Source organism: Neophocaena asiaeorientalis, unplaced genomic scaffold, assembly GCF_003031525.2.
Source record: "Neophocaena asiaeorientalis asiaeorientalis breed wild unplaced genomic scaffold, Neophocaena_asiaeorientalis_V1.1 scaffold134, whole genome shotgun sequence".
NCBI lineage: Eukaryota > Metazoa > Chordata > Mammalia > Artiodactyla > Phocoenidae > Neophocaena > Neophocaena asiaeorientalis.
Window position 1 is genome coordinate 26,023,081 of NW_020185339.1, and position 16,761 is coordinate 26,039,841.

The 16,761-nt window shown below is 53.4% G+C and overlaps 2 protein-coding genes and 1 long non-coding RNA gene across 10 annotated transcripts in view; 2 read left to right on the forward strand and 1 right to left on the reverse strand.

Moving 5' to 3' along the window:
• RARG (retinoic acid receptor gamma) overlaps positions 1-7,909 on the forward strand; it is a 16,054-nt gene extending 8,145 nt beyond the window's left edge. Inside the window, exons 2-8 of one of the 2 annotated variants that reach the window (XM_024736658.1) lie at positions 2,928-3,076; positions 3,293-3,434; positions 4,103-4,263; positions 4,465-4,641; positions 5,033-5,237; positions 5,632-5,790; positions 6,600-7,909. In XM_024736658.1, coding sequence (XP_024592426.1) covers positions 2,928-3,076; positions 3,293-3,434; positions 4,103-4,263; positions 4,465-4,641; positions 5,033-5,237; positions 5,632-5,790; positions 6,600-6,799 — 1,193 coding nt within the window. In that variant the 3' untranslated portion in view covers positions 6,800-7,909. The remainder of the gene's footprint in view (positions 1-2,927; positions 3,077-3,292; positions 3,435-4,102; positions 4,264-4,464; positions 4,642-5,032; positions 5,238-5,631; positions 5,791-6,599) is intronic. The other variant, XM_024736657.1, reaches the window with a different exon arrangement.
• Positions 1-8,940, reverse strand: part of LOC112394107 (uncharacterized) — a 32,546-nt gene extending 23,606 nt beyond the window's left edge. For 2 of the 6 annotated variants that reach the window (XR_003002092.1, XR_003002091.1), the window contains exons 1-4: positions 8,605-8,932; positions 5,769-5,839; positions 5,309-5,370; positions 5,027-5,179 (exon numbers count right to left, since the gene is read on the reverse strand). This is a non-coding gene — a long non-coding RNA (uncharacterized LOC112394107). Of the gene's footprint in view, positions 1-5,026; positions 5,180-5,308; positions 5,371-5,768; positions 5,840-8,604 lie in introns of all 6 variants that reach the window. The other 4 variants (XR_003002095.1, XR_003002093.1, XR_003002094.1 and 1 more) reach the window with 3 other exon arrangements.
• Positions 8,941-9,948: 1,008 nt separating this feature from the next.
• Positions 9,949-16,761, forward strand: part of ITGB7 (integrin subunit beta 7) — a 15,780-nt gene continuing 8,967 nt past the window's right edge. The window contains exons 1-2 of one of the 2 annotated variants that reach the window (XM_024736654.1): positions 9,949-10,025; positions 14,450-14,653. In XM_024736654.1, the coding sequence (XP_024592422.1) occupies positions 14,453-14,653 (201 nt within the window). In that variant the 5' untranslated portion in view covers positions 9,949-10,025; positions 14,450-14,452. The other variant, XM_024736656.1, reaches the window with a different exon arrangement.

Consider the following 16,761-nt stretch of genomic DNA (forward strand, 5'->3'; position numbering starts at 1 on the left):
AGTTTGGTTGCAGGGCAGAGCTGCTCAGATTTAGCAACTGGGAGACTGGAAGAGGGAGGTGGCAAACAGTACCGTGAGGTGGGGTGGGGCAAGAATGAAAAGCGTAGCATTTAAAGGGCGGGGAAAGTGTGAACTATTGCCTTGCACCAAATCCTTGTGAATTCTTAACCTTCTCTCATGGCCCAATAGAATGGGGACGTGGGGTATGTTGGGAGGGGTGCTGAGATGGAGAGAATCTCCCAGGAAGGGTTTTTTGGGGGGCTGGGCAGGAACCCCATTTTTTCAGGCCCAGGGAAGCCTGTGGGACTTGGCTGGCAGTATGTTTTTGCATTTCAGTTTGGACCAACAGTTTTGGTCTCTAGGGTCTTGGTGGGCCTCAGGCCTGCTCCACACACTTTCAGAGAGAAAGTAGCTTAGACCTGTGTGTCTAATCCAGGGAAGGAAAGAGGTCCTTTGGTGTGTTTGTATTTGGCAGCGTCGGTGTCCTGGTGCTGTGTTGGCAGGCCGTGGGTGTTTGGGGGCAGAGCTTCTCGCTTGCAACTGTGAAGCGAGCGCGGGGTGTTGTGTGTCCACCTTATGACTTGTGCATCCAGCTCCACGGTGTGGCTGGAGTGAGTGTGCCTCTGTGCCCGCCTGCCTGGGTGTTCTTTTGTGCCAGGGTCCCGTTGGGGTATAGGAGCCCATTGGTAAAATGCCTGCTTTTATACCCAGTGTGTTGTTGACGTGTGAGAGTGTCTCCAAGGAGGTGTGTGTCAGATTGTGAGTCCAGGCTTCTCGGCCCTGGGCCTCGCAGCTGGGAGTGTTTACAGCCGGTTATAAAGAGTTTGTTTGAAGCTCCGCACAGCCTGGCCAGGAATTTCCTCAATTTCAGCAATTTGGGCTTTAAAAGGAGAAAACCCCAGAGCCACCCCCCTCCTCCCCTGCAGGGGCCCCTGCTTAGCCAGGAGCAGCATCCCCCTGGTGCTGGGATTTCTGCCCAGGGCTGAGAAGGGAATCTCAGTGGAGTGACAACGATTAGCTTTCCTGTGCCCTTTGCTCCCAGACTGACCAGAGCTACTGGGCTGCGCTTTAGGGTTCAGGGACGGGAGTGTGCCAGAGGGGTTCCGAGAAGGGGTGACAGTACCACGCATATGAGAAAAGCTGCCCCTGGGCCTGTCTCCCTGCCACCCCCAGTCTCATAATAATTGGCTGGCAGTGGCCCATGCCAGTCTGACCACACCCAGGCCCTTTTGCAAGAGAGGAAATGAGGCAGCGCTCTGCGGGCAGGGAGGGCGTCAGCGCCAAGTGAGCACCACCCCACGCACTGGCCTGTGGGCAGCACATGTGCCCTCAGAGGACACTGGGACCATCCTGAAAGGCATTCCAGCCCGCCCCCCCATCTCTCAGCACCAACCGCCTCCCCCCCGTCCCGACCCCGGATTTCCCACCAGGTCCTGAATAGACTCCAGGCACCCTCCTTTCCTCCCCTCCTCTCTCCTTTTTCATTGGGGAATCTCACTCCAGCTGGATTCTTATGCTAATTGAGTGTCTGTGTGTGCCGGGGGGTGGGGAGGGCTTTCCTCCTGTGGGGAGGGTGGAGCTAGCCTGGAACCCCTGCGTCCGGGCCTTCCTTCTGTCCTTCTGGTGGCCTGGGTGGACTTCTGACCAGGTGGGCTACAGCAGGTTAGAAGGAAGAAGGTGTTCATGAGGTGGGTGCAAGCAAGGGACACTCCTTAGGGAGGGTCTTAGGGTTTTCTTGCATTAACTTAGGCCCTCCAGGTTTGGGCAACTGGTCCTACAGGTTGAATAATTTATAGATTTTTTTCAAGCCTCTGAAGATCAGCCACACACCCAAAAGAGGTTTACTCAGCAGCCTCCCAAACAGAGGGCGTCCTCCCTCCCACACTGTGCGTGGCATGGGCGGAGATCTCTTTTGAGCTGTGTTTGGGTATTTGCAGGGGAAGTTTAGGAGTGAAGACACGGCTCAGAGAGGGTCCAGAGATGGCTCCCCTCCCCCATCAGCCCTGTTTACCCACTGTCGCCTGACTTCTCTGCTTTGCTACACCCCCAGCAGCTTCTAGACCTGAGAATCTGAGCAAATACCTGTCTTCCTTTCCCAACTTCTCTAACTCCTGGCCAGGTCACGTAGATCTAGTTAGAAGACCTGAGAGCCTTGGCTCCACCATAACTGGCAGTGTGGCACTGGGCTGGTCGCTTCTCTCTCTTGGCCTCAGTTTCTTTGGGTGTAAAATAAGGCTGTTGCATATGCCCTAACCTACCTTCCCAATACCTGTGTCCCATTTCCTCCACCGTCTCCGTGGTTTCTGGGGAAAAGGACACTGGCGATTGTTTGGGGGGTGATATGAGGGGGAGAAGCTCAAGGATTGTCTACCCTGTACTGCCTGAGAGAAAACGAGGTTCTGTTCTGCCTCCTGAACCTCCCGGCCATTTAGCCAGGTGCTAGCCACAGGTGGTCTGGAATTGGCCTCCTCACACCCAGATCTATGGCCTCGTGAGGAGGAGAAGGGTAGGAGGGAGACTACCCAGCAGGGACCCGATGTGAGAGGGAGTGACTAGAGAGTTAAGAGCCACGGGCCATAACACACCTACTTTGTAGCTGGGGAAACTGAGGCCCAGAGAATTTAACTTCTGGGATGGCCTCGACCTAGAATTTGGAGAATTGAGCAGTGTCCCGTAGGACATTATTGTAGGGGGAGAGGGCCAGACTGGGAGGTCGTAGTGGTTGTTTAGGGGTTTCTGGACGTGTTTACTATGGGGCTGCATATGGGTTGTTGGGACTTTAAATCACTGTGGTGGCGATGGTGTTGTCACCGCTGAGCCAGAGGAAGGAGTGGGAATGGGGGGGGGGGCAGTGTGTATCTGATGAGGAAGCCTAGAGATCTGAGGGGTCCTTCTTCCCTGACCCTCACATCACTGCTTCCCCACAGCGGTGGAGACGCAGAGCACTAGCTCAGAGGAGATGGTGCCCAGCTCGCCCTCACCCCCTCCACCTCCCCGGGTCTACAAGCCGTGCTTCGTGTGCAATGACAAGTCCTCTGGCTACCACTACGGGGTCAGCTCTTGTGAAGGCTGCAAGGTGTGTACGTGCTGGAGGCGGGCGCACTGGGCATCCAGTTACCTGCGTGAGATCAGAGACTCACTGTGTGTGGGTGGGTATCCCTCTGAGGTGGGAGGGACTGGCTGCTTTGCACAGAGGCGGTTAATAGATTGGCTCAGGCCTGCAAGGCCTGTGAGAGGCTGGTACTCCCAACATCCTGCTTCACTGATCCTCCTCCCTTACCCCCAACTCCAGGGCTTCTTCCGCCGCAGCATCCAGAAGAACATGGTGTACACATGTCACCGCGACAAAAACTGTATCATCAACAAGGTGACCCGGAATCGTTGCCAGTACTGCCGGCTACAGAAGTGCTTTGAAGTCGGCATGTCCAAGGAAGGTAGGCCCTTAGGCCTGCCTGGGCAGGAGTGCTCCTGTCCTAGCCTGTGGTTGCCACCGTCTTCCCACTGGCCACCCCCACTTTCCTGACCTCTGCAAGTCCAGCCTCCAGCCGCCCTGGAGTGCTGTGCCTCCTCCCTGGCCAGTGCTATTTGATTAGCTCCATTCACCCAGGAGACCCCACCCCTTCCCATTCTCCCTTCTCAGAGCTTAACCCTTCCTCTGAATGAGTGAATGGGGGTTACCGGTGCACATTCCCTGTTTCATAGGGAAGTTAGGGGGGCTTGCCAGTCCCCTCCCCTGCTCCCAGGACTGAGCCTGAGGTGGATCTGGGGTGCCCCCCCTCCCCTGCACCATTGTGCTGCCAAGGCTATAAGTGGATATCCTGCTGCCTGCATATCCTGCCCCCCCTCCCCAGCTCCTGCAGGGTGACAGGAAGGGCAGGATGGAGCCGAAGGGCCTGGGGAGGGAGCAGGGCCTGCAGGCCCTGGGTGGGGCTGGGGAGAGCCAGCCTGGGAATGGGAGCTGGTGTAGGAGACAGGGAAACTGAGGCCCCGCCCAGGGTCCCAGGGAAGGGATGCTCTGGAGCACATTAAGTTAGGGTAAGAGGGGATACCCAGAGGGAGGTTCTGAGGGTCTTGATCCTCTCCTTGCGCCTCCACCCCCCAGCTGTGCGGAATGATCGGAACAAGAAGAAGAAAGAGGTGAAGGAAGAAGGGTCACTTGACAGCTATGAGCTGAGCCCCCAGTTAGAAGAGCTCATCACCAAGGTCAGCAAAGCCCATCAGGAGACCTTCCCCTCGCTCTGCCAGCTGGGCAAATACACCACGGTGAGGAGTGGGCAGGGCCCCAGTGAGGGCAGGGGACCATTGACTTTGGAGAACGGGTAGGGGTTGTGTTGGAGGCCATGGTCCGGTGCTGACAAACAAGGAGGGCATCCGAATGCAGAAGGGAGAGCCTGGGGTATTGGCAGAAAGAAGACAGCGCCCAGGATAGGCCTTCGTTTGTGTTCTAACCGGACCTTCCTGCAGAACTCCAGTGCAGACCACCGGGTGCAGCTGGATCTGGGACTGTGGGATAAGTTCAGCGAGCTAGCCACCAAGTGCATCATCAAGATTGTGGAGTTTGCCAAACGGCTGCCCGGCTTTACAGGGCTCAGCATTGCTGACCAGATCACTCTGCTCAAGGCTGCCTGCCTGGACATCCTAGTAAGTTAAGACCCGTGGCCTGTCTTCTGCCACAGCCTGACCCTCATATGAGACCAAGGAGCTGGTCCACACAGAGATTTCGTTATCTCTCTTCCCCCCTCCAATCTGGGACTCCCCAGATCTCCTCGAAACCCAAGCTCTTTTTGTCTTAATCTCTGCCCCTGAGATCTGACCCTAGACTTCTGGGTGCCCTGCCTCCTTCTGACTTCTCTTCCCTCCCCCAACTTCAGACCCTCCATCTCTCTGCCTCGCTCCCCCTGCCAGCTTCACGTGGCCCTCCTTCAGGACCTAACCTCCTCACTTTCCACCTGCACCTCATTCCCTCTTTTCCCCACCCCCATAGCGCTCCTTCCCAGAGACAGCACTAACCCTGCCCCCTGCCTACCTCCAGATGCTGCGGATCTGCACAAGGTACACCCCCGAGCAGGACACCATGACCTTCTCTGACGGGCTGACCCTGAACCGGACCCAGATGCACAATGCTGGCTTCGGGCCCCTCACAGACCTCGTCTTTGCCTTTGCTGGGCAGCTCCTGCCACTGGAGATGGATGATACAGAGACAGGGCTGCTCAGTGCCATCTGCCTCATCTGCGGAGGTGCGGGGGCGCCCCCTGGCGTTTGCTCGGACTGCTTTCCCACCACACCCTACACCCGATTGATCTCCCACCTGGAGGGAGACCTTGGTCCCATCCACAGACTCCTCAGCTCCAGTACAGACTCCCCGGCAGCCTGCAACAAAGGACAAGAAGAGGGGAAGAGCCAGGGGGAGCTGAGGAGACCCCCGATACCAGTGCTGACATAGAGGTCTGGGCAGGAGTGATTTACCAGAGAAAACCTCTTGCCAGAGGCGGGGAAGGGATTGGAACAGGGGAGATGTCCTGGGTGGGGCTCATGGTCAAAGTTTGGGGCCTGGAGGGCCGTAGGGCAGGGCCACTTGTCACTGTCTTCCCCATCTCTTCCTCTCTCACTCCCCTGTGCTTGTCCCCCCAGACCGCATGGACCTGGAGGAGCCTGAGAAAGTGGACAAGCTTCAGGAGCCGCTGCTGGAAGCCCTGAGGCTCTATGCCCGGCGGCGACGGCCCAGCCAGCCCTACATGTTCCCGAGGATGCTCATGAAGATCACTGACCTCCGGGGCATCAGCACCAAGGGTTAGTCGGGAGCGAGCCTCCCCTCTCTCTTCCCGGAGCTGCTGGTCTCCTGGGTCAGGCAGAGACAAGAACAGAGTGGGTGAGAACCAGGCAGCCTGCGCCAGCATCCTAGCTCAGCCACACGCTAGTGGGGACACTTGGGCAAGTGCTTTTCTTTTACTGTTTTTCTGCTTGTGAACTGGGCTAGACTTACAGCTACCTCCTCAGTTTTGTGAGGATGAAACGAGTTAACACACAACGGGCTTAGAACTGCACTGAGTTACAAATTCAGCTCCTCCGTTGCAGTAGCCACGTTTCCAGCGCTCAGTAACACTGTGTAGCCAGGTACTCCTGCGCTGGACAGAGGAGGTGTTTCCTTCATCACAGAAAGTTCTAGTGGACAACACTGGTTTAGGAGGATGCCTGGCAGATGGTGTTTGATAAATATTAGTTCTAATTATAAATGTTATTAAGAACAGCCCTTAAAAAAAAAAAAGAACAGCCCTAGGAACGACTGGCAAGCTATGGACATTGGGGGCGGGGGTCCAGGGTCCAGGGAGTGGGGCTGGAATTGGGCACCACGTGATTTTTGAGGAGACAGCCTGAAAGGATGGGACAGATGGGCAACAGGCTTGGCAGAGAAGACAGGCAGAGGCTCCAGGCAGAGGAGCAGTCCCCGGGAACCCTAGAATAGGGAGAGGGTGACAGAGGTGGCAGGCCTGTGCTGGGAGCCCCCAGAGGGGAGTTAGAGGGCAGTCCAGCAAGGTTAAGGTGTCAGCCTTAGGGGCTGTACCTCAGCCCCCCCGAACCTCCTTGTCCCTCCATTGCAGGAGCGGAAAGGGCCATTACCCTGAAGATGGAGATTCCGGGCCCGATGCCTCCCCTGATCCGAGAGATGCTGGAGAACCCCGAAATGTTTGAGGACGACTCCTCGCAGCCTGGCCCCCACCCCAAGGCCTCCAGCGAGGATGAGGTTCCTGGGGGCCAGGGCAGAGGGGGCTGCAGCCCCCACCCTGACCAGGGCCCCTGACTTCCCCTGTCTCAGGGGTTGGGGGCTCCAGGCAGCAGACTGACCGTCTCCCAGACACCGCCAGTGACTGAGGGAGGACCTGCTCTGCCCTCTCCCCACCCCTTCCACTGAGCTCCTTGTTTTTGCCAAAGTTTCCAGGGGTGCCTCCGTGTTCATCCCCTTCCTGCTCTAACCGGCTCCCTCTCCAGTCTTGGGAGCCTGCCCTGTTCCCTCCAGGAGAGAGGGCAGAGGGGTGAGCCTGAGTTTGGACTCTAAAATCTCAGCACTGCCCCTCAGACACCAGGGTCCCAGGCTCCCCAGGGCAGGAGGAAGACCCCGCCATTCCACAGCCCCTTCCTCTGCCGGGTGCTTAGGCCTCTGGGAGCAAATAGGAACACTAGAGACCAAAGGGGGGGGGTAGGGGGAGGGCTGAGCCCACCCTCTTGCCCCAGTCCTGGTGCCTAATGCTGCATAAGGCACCTGCTGGGTGCACGCTGCCTGCTGTGCCCCCGTCCTCGTGCCAGGTCAGGGTGGGGCAGGTCGGGCCCTGCATTTCTCTGGGGGGCCAGAGGGTGAAAGGGACAGAGGCAGGTCCATTCTGCACCTCTTTGCTTGGGCCCAGAGTTTACCTTATGCCCTCAGTTACAAGCCCCTCCCCCAGTCCTGTCATGTGCCTTGGGCTCCCCCTGCCCCCCATCTCAGCCATGGGGCAGGAACCCTCCTACACTACAGAGGGGCCAGGGGATCCCTCTCCCCCTGGTGCCTTCCCCCGTGACCCCCAGAGCAGCTTGGCCCAGGGAGGGGGGTGGGCACTGCTTAGCTGATCCCACCCTGACCCAGAGGAAGCCTCTATTTATTTATTAGCTTTTGTTTACACCCTGGAATTGACCCCTTCCTCCAGGGGTCTTGGGAGGGGGAGCCCAGGGCCCCTGTGACCCCTCCCTTCTTCCTCCAATCCCCAGTTTGTATTTAGCTGCCGAATAAGATTTCCACTGGCTCCCCTTTTTCTCTGGGGGGGTCAGGGTGCTGTCCCCTCCCCTGTTTACATCTCCCCTCCACCCCGCTGTGTCGCATATTGCTGAGTTTTCTATTTTTGCAAATAAAGTGACGGAAACTCATGGGATGTGGCTCCCTCTAGGGGGGAAGCAACGAGCTGATCTGCAGAGGGACTGGGTGGGGAGGGTGGATTTTGCAGCCTTCTTAGGGGAACTAAAGAAATAGGATGAAATGTATCTGGTTGGCTGTGGTGGGAAGGTGGCGGGAAGGGAGTCCACAGGGCCCTGTCCTGAGTGTCTGGGCCTCCGTGATCACCAGGTGTTGGAGCTTTGATTGGACTCTGTGAACCTCTAGTAAGGTCCTGGGCCTCAGAGGTCTTTAGGCTATCCCCACCCCAAGTTCTGTATACATGCACATCTGCCCTTCTCTGGGGAGGAGGCTGATGCAGTTTCAATTGCTTGTCATGAGGGTCCCTGGCCCCAGAAGAAAAGGACCACGGTGTACATCTAAGTTACAGTGTTTCTGCTTTATGCCAGCCCCTCACCCCATAAGCCGCCTACACTGTGACCCCACTATCACCTTCTGAGTCACTCCTTCTGCCCCCACCCTTCTCCCTGTGACCCTGCTTGCCCTCCACGACCCCACGGTTACCTTCTGTCCTAATACCTCTCCCTGCCCCTGCATGCCTTAACCTCTGCAACACCCCAACCTCAGCCCCATTGACTTTGGCCTCTGCCACTGCGCCCCTGGACTCTTCCCCTGCCCCCTGTGACTCCCCATTAACACCCACCCCCACCCACCTTCTTCCCCTGGGACAGTGCCTTGCCTACCTGCGCCTGGCTGTCTTCACCGATGACCCCCCACCGGTGCATGTGGGAGAGAGAAGTTGAGGATGTGGGAGTGGTGGAGGAGAGGAGAGGGGGGAAGCAGAAGAAGAAAGTGAAAGAAACTCTAGAGGAAACCACAGGGCCTGTGGGGAAGGAGGGGTCATTGCCATGGCAACCCTGGTTGTGGGGGAAGGGCAAGAGGTCTGAGCCAGTGGCTGGAGCCCACCCAGAGGAGGACGCCCTTCTCCCTAGTTGCTCGTCCTACGACGCATCAGATGTTCACTGAACACCTGCTAGGAGACGGACCCTGCGGCCTCCGTCAGTCCCTTGCCGGTGGAGGAGACAGACCTGTGAACAGACGTCACATCCAGTTCCTTCTCAAAACTCCCTGTGGTCAAGTGTGGGCCTCAGCCTCTTTTCCCTGCAGCCTCGTCCTTGCCTGGCTCCAGCTGCCATGCCCGTGCTCAGCTTTGCGCAGTTCGCCTCCTCCACCCACGCCCCGGGCCCCGGCACCATTTGGCTCCTTGGCCCCCCAACTTCATTCTCTGAGCCTGGCCCTGTGCCTGTCTCTCCAACTTCCCAGCTGCCTGGTCCTTGAATTTTTCAAAGCCTCCCACCCCCATTACTTCTCATCCACCGATTCTCTCTCTTATCGAGCCCTTAGTAAGCGCCATGTTCTCCTCTAAGCAACTGATACGAATAATCTCACTTAATTCTCACAATAATGCTATGAGTTCCACTTGACAGATGAGAAAACAGCCACAGGAAGGGTAAGTAATTTACCTAGGGTCCCACTACCAGTAAGTGATAGAGCTAGGATTTGAACTTGGGCACTTTGGCTCCAGAGCCCGTGTAGTTAATTAAGCACACACTGTAAGACAGTGGGCACCAGGTTTTCAGAATGAACAATAGTCACTAATTTCCCCCTCCGACAGTACTTATTGCCTCCATATTTCTTCCTTCCTGTCATGTTCCTATATGAGAAAATAGAACATCAATCTGGGAGGCAGGCAGACCTGGATTTAAATCCAGACCATCTAGTTGCTAACTATGTGACCTCGGGCAAAATACTTTGTACTTCTAAGCCTCTATATCTGTAAAATTAGGGGGCTGGAGGGAGGTTAACACCTATGTCATGAGGTTGCTGCTGTGAGAATGAATTGTAACATTATGATACATCCAGTACATAATGGGTGCTCAACAGATGAGCTTCCTTGCTTCCTCCGTCCAGATCCCTGCATCACCAACTCCCTTGGCCCAATTTCACCCTTATCTGCTCCACCTTCTCCTAGGTCAGTCACCCCCACCAGCCCCAAGTCTCCCCCACCCTGGGGCGTGTCACTTCCTCCTCTGCAGCCTCCCAGATCAGTACACAAAGGCTGCTGCTACCACCGGAGGGAGGAAGGGCTGCTCCGCACGCACCTGTGAGTACCAGGGCAGCAGCTCTCCTGCCTCCTCTCCTACCCGCCCAGGCCCCACCTGGTCCTAACCTCCTGGGAAGAGGGCTCTGACCTGAAGACACCCAGGGTTCAGCTGAGTCTTGAGAAAGGCTCTGAAGACTTCTCTGCATTCCCAAGATCTCCTGTTCCTGTTTCCTCCTCCAGTCTCACAAGCCCTCCCTCCCCCCACCCATCCCTCTTGTGTTGGTTTCCCAAGAGTGGGACTGGAGAGAGAAAAAGGAGGTAGGGGATGCACGAGTGCTATCATTTGCTTGCCAGCTATGTGTTACGGATTATGACGAGGTAAGGTTCTCCCAATATTACTCCCCAGCTGCCATCCCTGCTGCCTGATGCCTCGTGCTCGGCTCGGGCCTCCTCCCGCTTGGTACCTTGGCCACGGATCCCACACTCCTGGAAGACTGTGGCTCAGCGGCTCAGTTCTGTCCCCTCCTTGTGACTCTGAGTGGGCAGCAGAGGGTCCCTCCTGACTTGGGAGATCTGGATGGGTTGGGGAGGTGCTCTCTTTCTCAGCTGCTCAGGGGGCAGTGGGGTACGTATTGGAGTCAGAATTAAGTCCAGGAGAATGGATAACCCCAGAGGGAGAGAAGCGAAGATACAGGAAGCCCAGAAGGAAAGAGAAGGGGGATCAGATAGAGCCCATTGGGGCTGGCGGGGAGAAGGCACAACTTTCCATGAAGATGGTGCCCGGGTTGGAGGGGAGGAAAGCAGCAAACAAAGCGGGAGGCCTGGCCTGTGTCAGTCCCTGCTCTGCTGTAGTTCGCTGGGGGACCTTGGGCAAGTCACTCACCACTCTGGGATTCAGGTTTCCATCTGCAAAAAGAGGGGGTTGAGATAGAAGATTCTGCCATTCTACGGTTAGGATCAGAGTGGGAAAGGAAGTAAAACAAAGAACTGTGAAGAAGTAGAGAAGAGAAAAGTAGCTGCAAGATGGAATCAGATCTCTGACTAGGAAGGGGAGACAGAGAAAGGGAGAGACAGATTAAGAGAAGCAGGTGGCAGGTCACGTATCCTGAGGAGGGGAGAAGGGGGTTGGGGAGGGGAGTCCAAGGGCCCCCTTTAGGGGAGATGAGTGACTCCTTTGAACTCTCTGGGACTTTCTTATCCTGGGGGACAGTGTGGCCCGGAGCCCCACCTGTGAGAGATGAGTCAAAGCTGGGCTCCGTGCTGCAGCATCCCCAGCCTCGCCGACCACAGGCGTGCAGAGCCAACAAGGCTGAGGTTACGCTGAGGTTACGCTGAGGCTGAGCCCTGGGCTAGCCTCTCACAGGAGGGTGGAGGCTCTGTTAAATATATTTCTACTACGCCTGAGGTCACAGGTGGTGGGGAGCAAGACGGGGGAGGTCAGCAACTTGGCACCACACCCCTTCGCCACAGCCCCGTGCAGATCATCTGGTACCAAGTCTGGGCCCAGGCTGGGAAGGATGCAGATGCTTCCCGACAAGGAGTTAGCTGGCCTTTCAAACGCACTGTTGATGGGGACGTGAACGGGCACAGCCCTTCAGGAGCTCATGTCAGTTATGTTGGCACTACTCACCAGCATTACAAATGATACCTATTTATTAACCCTACAAATCCTCTTCCAGGGGTTTATCCTACAACATGCACACGTGAAATGATAAATCCATGAATTTTCACTGCAGCGTTGTTTATAATAGTGAATAATTAGAAACAACATAAACTCCCATTACAAGAGACTAAATACAACATGACATATCCATGCGATGGAAATCTATATAGCTGTAAAAATGAACAAGGGAGTTCTTCATTTTCTTGGGTTGCAGGAACTCCAAGAAAACTAGTCCAACCAAGTAAGATGCAAAACTGGGTATAAAGTATTCTAGCATTTGTTGAATTCTGTTGTCTGATTCTATCATTTGAAGAGTATATATGTGTTCATGTTAGTCTGTATATACACTAAAAGTCTCTAGAAAGATTATAGGCAACAAAAGATAATAATAAATGATGGTTATTTATTTGAAGTTAAGTGTGGAAACTGGGGTGGATGGGGGATAGGGGTGGGAGATTTCTATCATCTTAACTTTTTGGTTTTTTAAATTGTGGTAAAATACACATCAAATTTATAATTTTAACCATTTTAAGTGTACAATTCAGGGGCATTAAGTACATTCACAGTGTTGTGCAACCGTAACCGCTATCTAGTTCCAGAACTTTTTCTTCACTCCAAAAGGAAACTGCCCATTAAGCAGTCACTCCCCATCCGCCCCTCCTCCCCAACCCCTGGCGACCACTAGGCTACCTTCTGTCTCTATGGAGTTGTCTAGGCGGGCTATTTCATATCAATGGAGTTGTACAATATGTGGTTGTTCATGACTGGCTTTGTTCACTTAACATAATGTTTTCAAGGTTCATCAACGTTGTAGCATGTATCAGTCCTTCATTCCTTTTTATGGCCAAATAATATTTCACTGTATGGATATAGCACATTTTATTCATCCATTCATCAGGTGATGGGCATTTGGGTTGTTTCTACCTTTTAGCTACTGTAAATGGTACTGCAATGAACAGTATTGCACAAGTTTGTGTTTGTTTAAACACCCGTTTTCAGTTCTTTTAGGGATATCCTTAGGGGTGGAGTTGTCAAGTGCTAGGGTGATTCTGGTGTTTAATCACCAAACTGTCTTCCACAGTTGTTGTACCGTTTTACATTCCCACCAATAACGTATGAAGGCTCCATTTTCTCCACGTCCTCAACACTTATTTTCTATTTTTTTTATTACAGCCTTTCTAGTGGGTGTGAAGTGGTATCTCGTGGTTTTGATTTGCATTCCCCTGATGACTAATCGTTTTAAGCGTCTTTTTATCTGTTGTTAGTCACTTATCTATCTTCTTTAAAGAAACATCGAAGTCCTTTGCACATTTTAAAACTGGGTTGTTTTTCTCTTTGTTGTTCTTAGAGTTAATATATTCTGGACACTTAACAGATATGTGATTTGAAAATATCTTCTCCCATCCTGTGGCCTGTCTTATCACTCTCTTGATAGTGTCCTTTAATGCATAAAAGTTTTAAATTTTGATGAAGTCCAATTTATCTATTTTTTCCTTCGTTGCTTGTGCTTTTGATGTCATAGCTAAGAATCCATCGTCAAGTCCAAAATCATGATGATTTATCCCTATATTTTTTTCTAAGAGTTTCATAGTTTTAAGAACTTATACTTAGGTCTTTGGTCCATTTTCAGTTAATTTTTGTATATGTTGTGAGGTAGGAGTCCAACTTCATTCTCTTACATGTGGATATCCAGTCAACCCAGTACCATTTGTTGAAGACTATTCTTTCTGTATTGAATGGTTTGGCATCTTTGTTGAAAATCAACTGACCATAAGGGATGGATTTATTTCTGAACTCTCAGTTCTATTCCATTGATCTATTTGCCTATCCTTATGCCAACACCACACTGTCTTGATTATTGCGGCTTTGTAGTAAGTTTTGAAAGTGAGAAGTGTGAGTCCTCCAACTTTGTTCTTTTTCAAGATTGTTTTGGCTATTCATGCAATTCCATGTGAATTTTAGGATCAGCTTTTCCATTTCTATAAAAACGGCCATTGGGATTTAACTTTTTGATTTTTGAAGCATGGTAATAAATTGCCTATTCAAATTTTTAATCTAGATCCCCTTTGTGCAATGTACAGGAAAGAGAAATTTTTATCAAACCTGGCCTTCCTTCCTCCATTATCCCAGACCTTTAGACAGTTCTTCTTATGGTCTAATCTTTATTCCTCTTGCTACCATGTCAGTTAATTACAGCTGACTTTCCCTGCCTCTTGCACATACTCCCTCATCTGCTCCAGCTTCATTTCCTCTCATTCCTAATCCCTGACTTTTCCCCCTTATTTAGAGCCCCTGACCCTCTTCCTTTAGAATCCAAGGTTATGAAAGCTAGAAGGGCTGCCAGATTATTTTTTCAACTCCCTTACTTTACGGTTGTGGAAACTAAGGCTCAGAGAGAAAATCTGACTTGACACCAGCCAGTGAGTGACTGAGGCAGGACCAGACCTGGTCTGTTTCCTGTTTGGTTCTCTTTCCACTATGGCTTGGAATCTTGGTGAATAGACCTGCGTGCAGACCTTAGTGCCTCCAGGTCCACTCTCCAGACTCTTACTTAGTTAGGCTATTTTGCCCACTCTGGCCTCATGAAGTCTGCACGCGGAAGGGTTGGGTCTTTTCCAAGGCTCGTACCCTAGCCTGGGATCTGCCCCTTCCTGCCATTTTGAAGAAACTGCTGAATCCACAGAGGGAAGTGAAACTATGGGGACAGATAAAGAGTTGGGGTAGAGTTTTGAGAGGGACAACCACAGGCTAGGTTTAGAGGGCTGAGAGCTTGGGGGCCCTCGCTGAGGACCCACACGTCCCCCTTTATATCCTATTACAGACCATGGTGGCTTTGTCAATGGTCCTTGTTTTCCTGCTGGCCCTGAGCAGAGGTGAAAGTGAACCGGACATCAAGATCTCATCCCCACAGGAGACCACCGAATGGGGGGATCCTGGGCTGTCCCTACCAGGGTCCTGCCAGCCAGCTCCCTCCTGTCAAAAGTGCATCCTCTCACACCCGAGCTGTGCATGGTGCAAGCAACTGGTAAAGATGGGCCTGTGGCCTTTGAACCAAGTGTATGTGTGTGTGCAGTGTGATTGTGTGGGTACATATATGACTTTCTGGGTGCACTCTGTAGTTCTGTGTGTGACTGAGTTTGTGCACCTAGGACTCCTGTCTGTGATCGTGTGTGTGTGTGTGTGTGTGTGTGTCTGCATACACTGGCACTCAAGGTTCCTGCGCATGTATGTTTATGTCTGTATCTATGTATTTGTGTATATGTGGAGAAGACTTGTGACCATAAATTTGGAGGAAGCGATGTTCCTGCTGGAACTCAAGCTTGTGTATAAGAGAGGGATCTTTTGTGGGTGTACATGTGAGAACGTGTATTTGTCAGCTTGGGCTGTCATAGCAAAATACCACAGACTAGGGGGCTTAAGCAACAGAAATTTATTTCTCACAGTTCTGGAGGAGGTGAAATCCAAGATCAAGGCGGTAGCTGATTCAGTTCCTGGTGATAACTCTCTGGCTTGCAGATGGGCTGCGGACAAGCTCTCTGGGGTCTCTTCTTATAGGGATCTAATCCCATCATGAGGGTTCTACCCTCATGACCTCATCTAACCCTAATTTCTTCTCAAAGGCCCCATCTCCAAATATCATCACGCTGGGGGTCAGTCCACTGCAGAAAGTATGTGACTGGGTCTCCGGATCTGTGTTGGGGGTGGGGCATGTTCCTAGGTATGTAGCAGCCTGTGACTGGGAGGGTAGAAAGGAAGGAGCTGGAAGCCTGTGGGCTTTGGGGGAAAGGCTTGAGCTACCTAAGTGACAAGAAGGATGCTGGGGAGAGGGTGTCTCCCTGGCTGGTCAAACAAGACTGTTCTTTTTTTTTTTTTTTTGATTTTTTGGGAAATTTTAATTACTTAATTTATTTTTGGCCATGCAATGCATGTGGGATCTTAGCTCCCCGACCAGGGATCAAACCAGTGCCACCCCGCTCCATTGGAAGCAGGGAGTCTTGACCACCAGGGAAGTCCCAGGCTGTTCTTTTTTTTTTCGGTACGCGGGCCTCTCACTGTTGTGGCTTCTCGCACAGGCTCCGGACGCGCAGGCTCAGCGGCCATGGCTCATGGGCCCAGTCGCTCCGCGGCATGTGGGATCTTCCCGGACCGGGGCACGAACCCGTGTCCCCTGCATCGGCAGGCCCGGCGGACTCTCAACCACTGTGCCACCAAGGAAGCCCCAGGCTGTTCTTTTGTTTATGCCTTAAAGAGACAGGGCTCATGTTGTAGCAAAGCATGAGGGGCGCCTGAACCGGAGGGTGGGGAAGAACTGTCTCTCTCACAGGAAGATGGAGAGTTAGATGAGATAAGAAATGAGGGCACAGTCACTAGGAGGAAGAGCCACAAAACTGAGTGGGTCCAGGGGAAAGGCACATAGTGAATCTGGGAGGCCGGGAAGGGGAAGACTCAGAGTCAGTGGGAGGCAGAGGCCAGAGGTGCCAGGCAGGGACTCTTGGGACAGCTGGGTATATGTTTGTCTCCTCCAATCCCCCGACCAGAGGCTGGCACCCGGGTCAGCTGAGAAGCCACCCTAACCATTTCCTTCCCCTGTGGCTTCCCAGCCAGTGCCAGGGGTACCAGACACATTGAGGGGGAGCGGGGGGTTCTCTCCTGTCCCTATCCTTCCCCTTCCCAGGGACTGTGGGTCTTAGTCTGACGCCCTTCCCATTTTGGCCTGAGCATTCAGGGGAGGTTGGACTAGGAGGTCAAGCTCCTCCTTTTTTAATGGCAGTGAGGTCCCTGAGATCTCAACAGGAAGTCTGTGGCACTGGGGGAGTGGAGAGGTAGGGTGTCTGGGGAAAGGGGGCATCCAGATAAGGGTAGGAGAAGGGGCGGTGCTGTAGGAAGTGGGGTCTGACAAGGAAGAAAGGACGGCGTTCAAGGGTAGCCGTGGGGGCTTCCCTGGTGGCGCAGTGGTTGAGAGTCTGCCTGCTAATGCAGGGGACACGGGTTCGAGCCCTGGTCTGGGAAGATCCCACATGCCGGCAGAGCGGCTGGGCCCATGAGCCATGGACGCTGAGCCTGTGCGTCCGGAGCCTGTTGCTCCGCAACGGGAGAGGCCACAACAGTGAGAGGCCCGCGTACCGCAAAAAA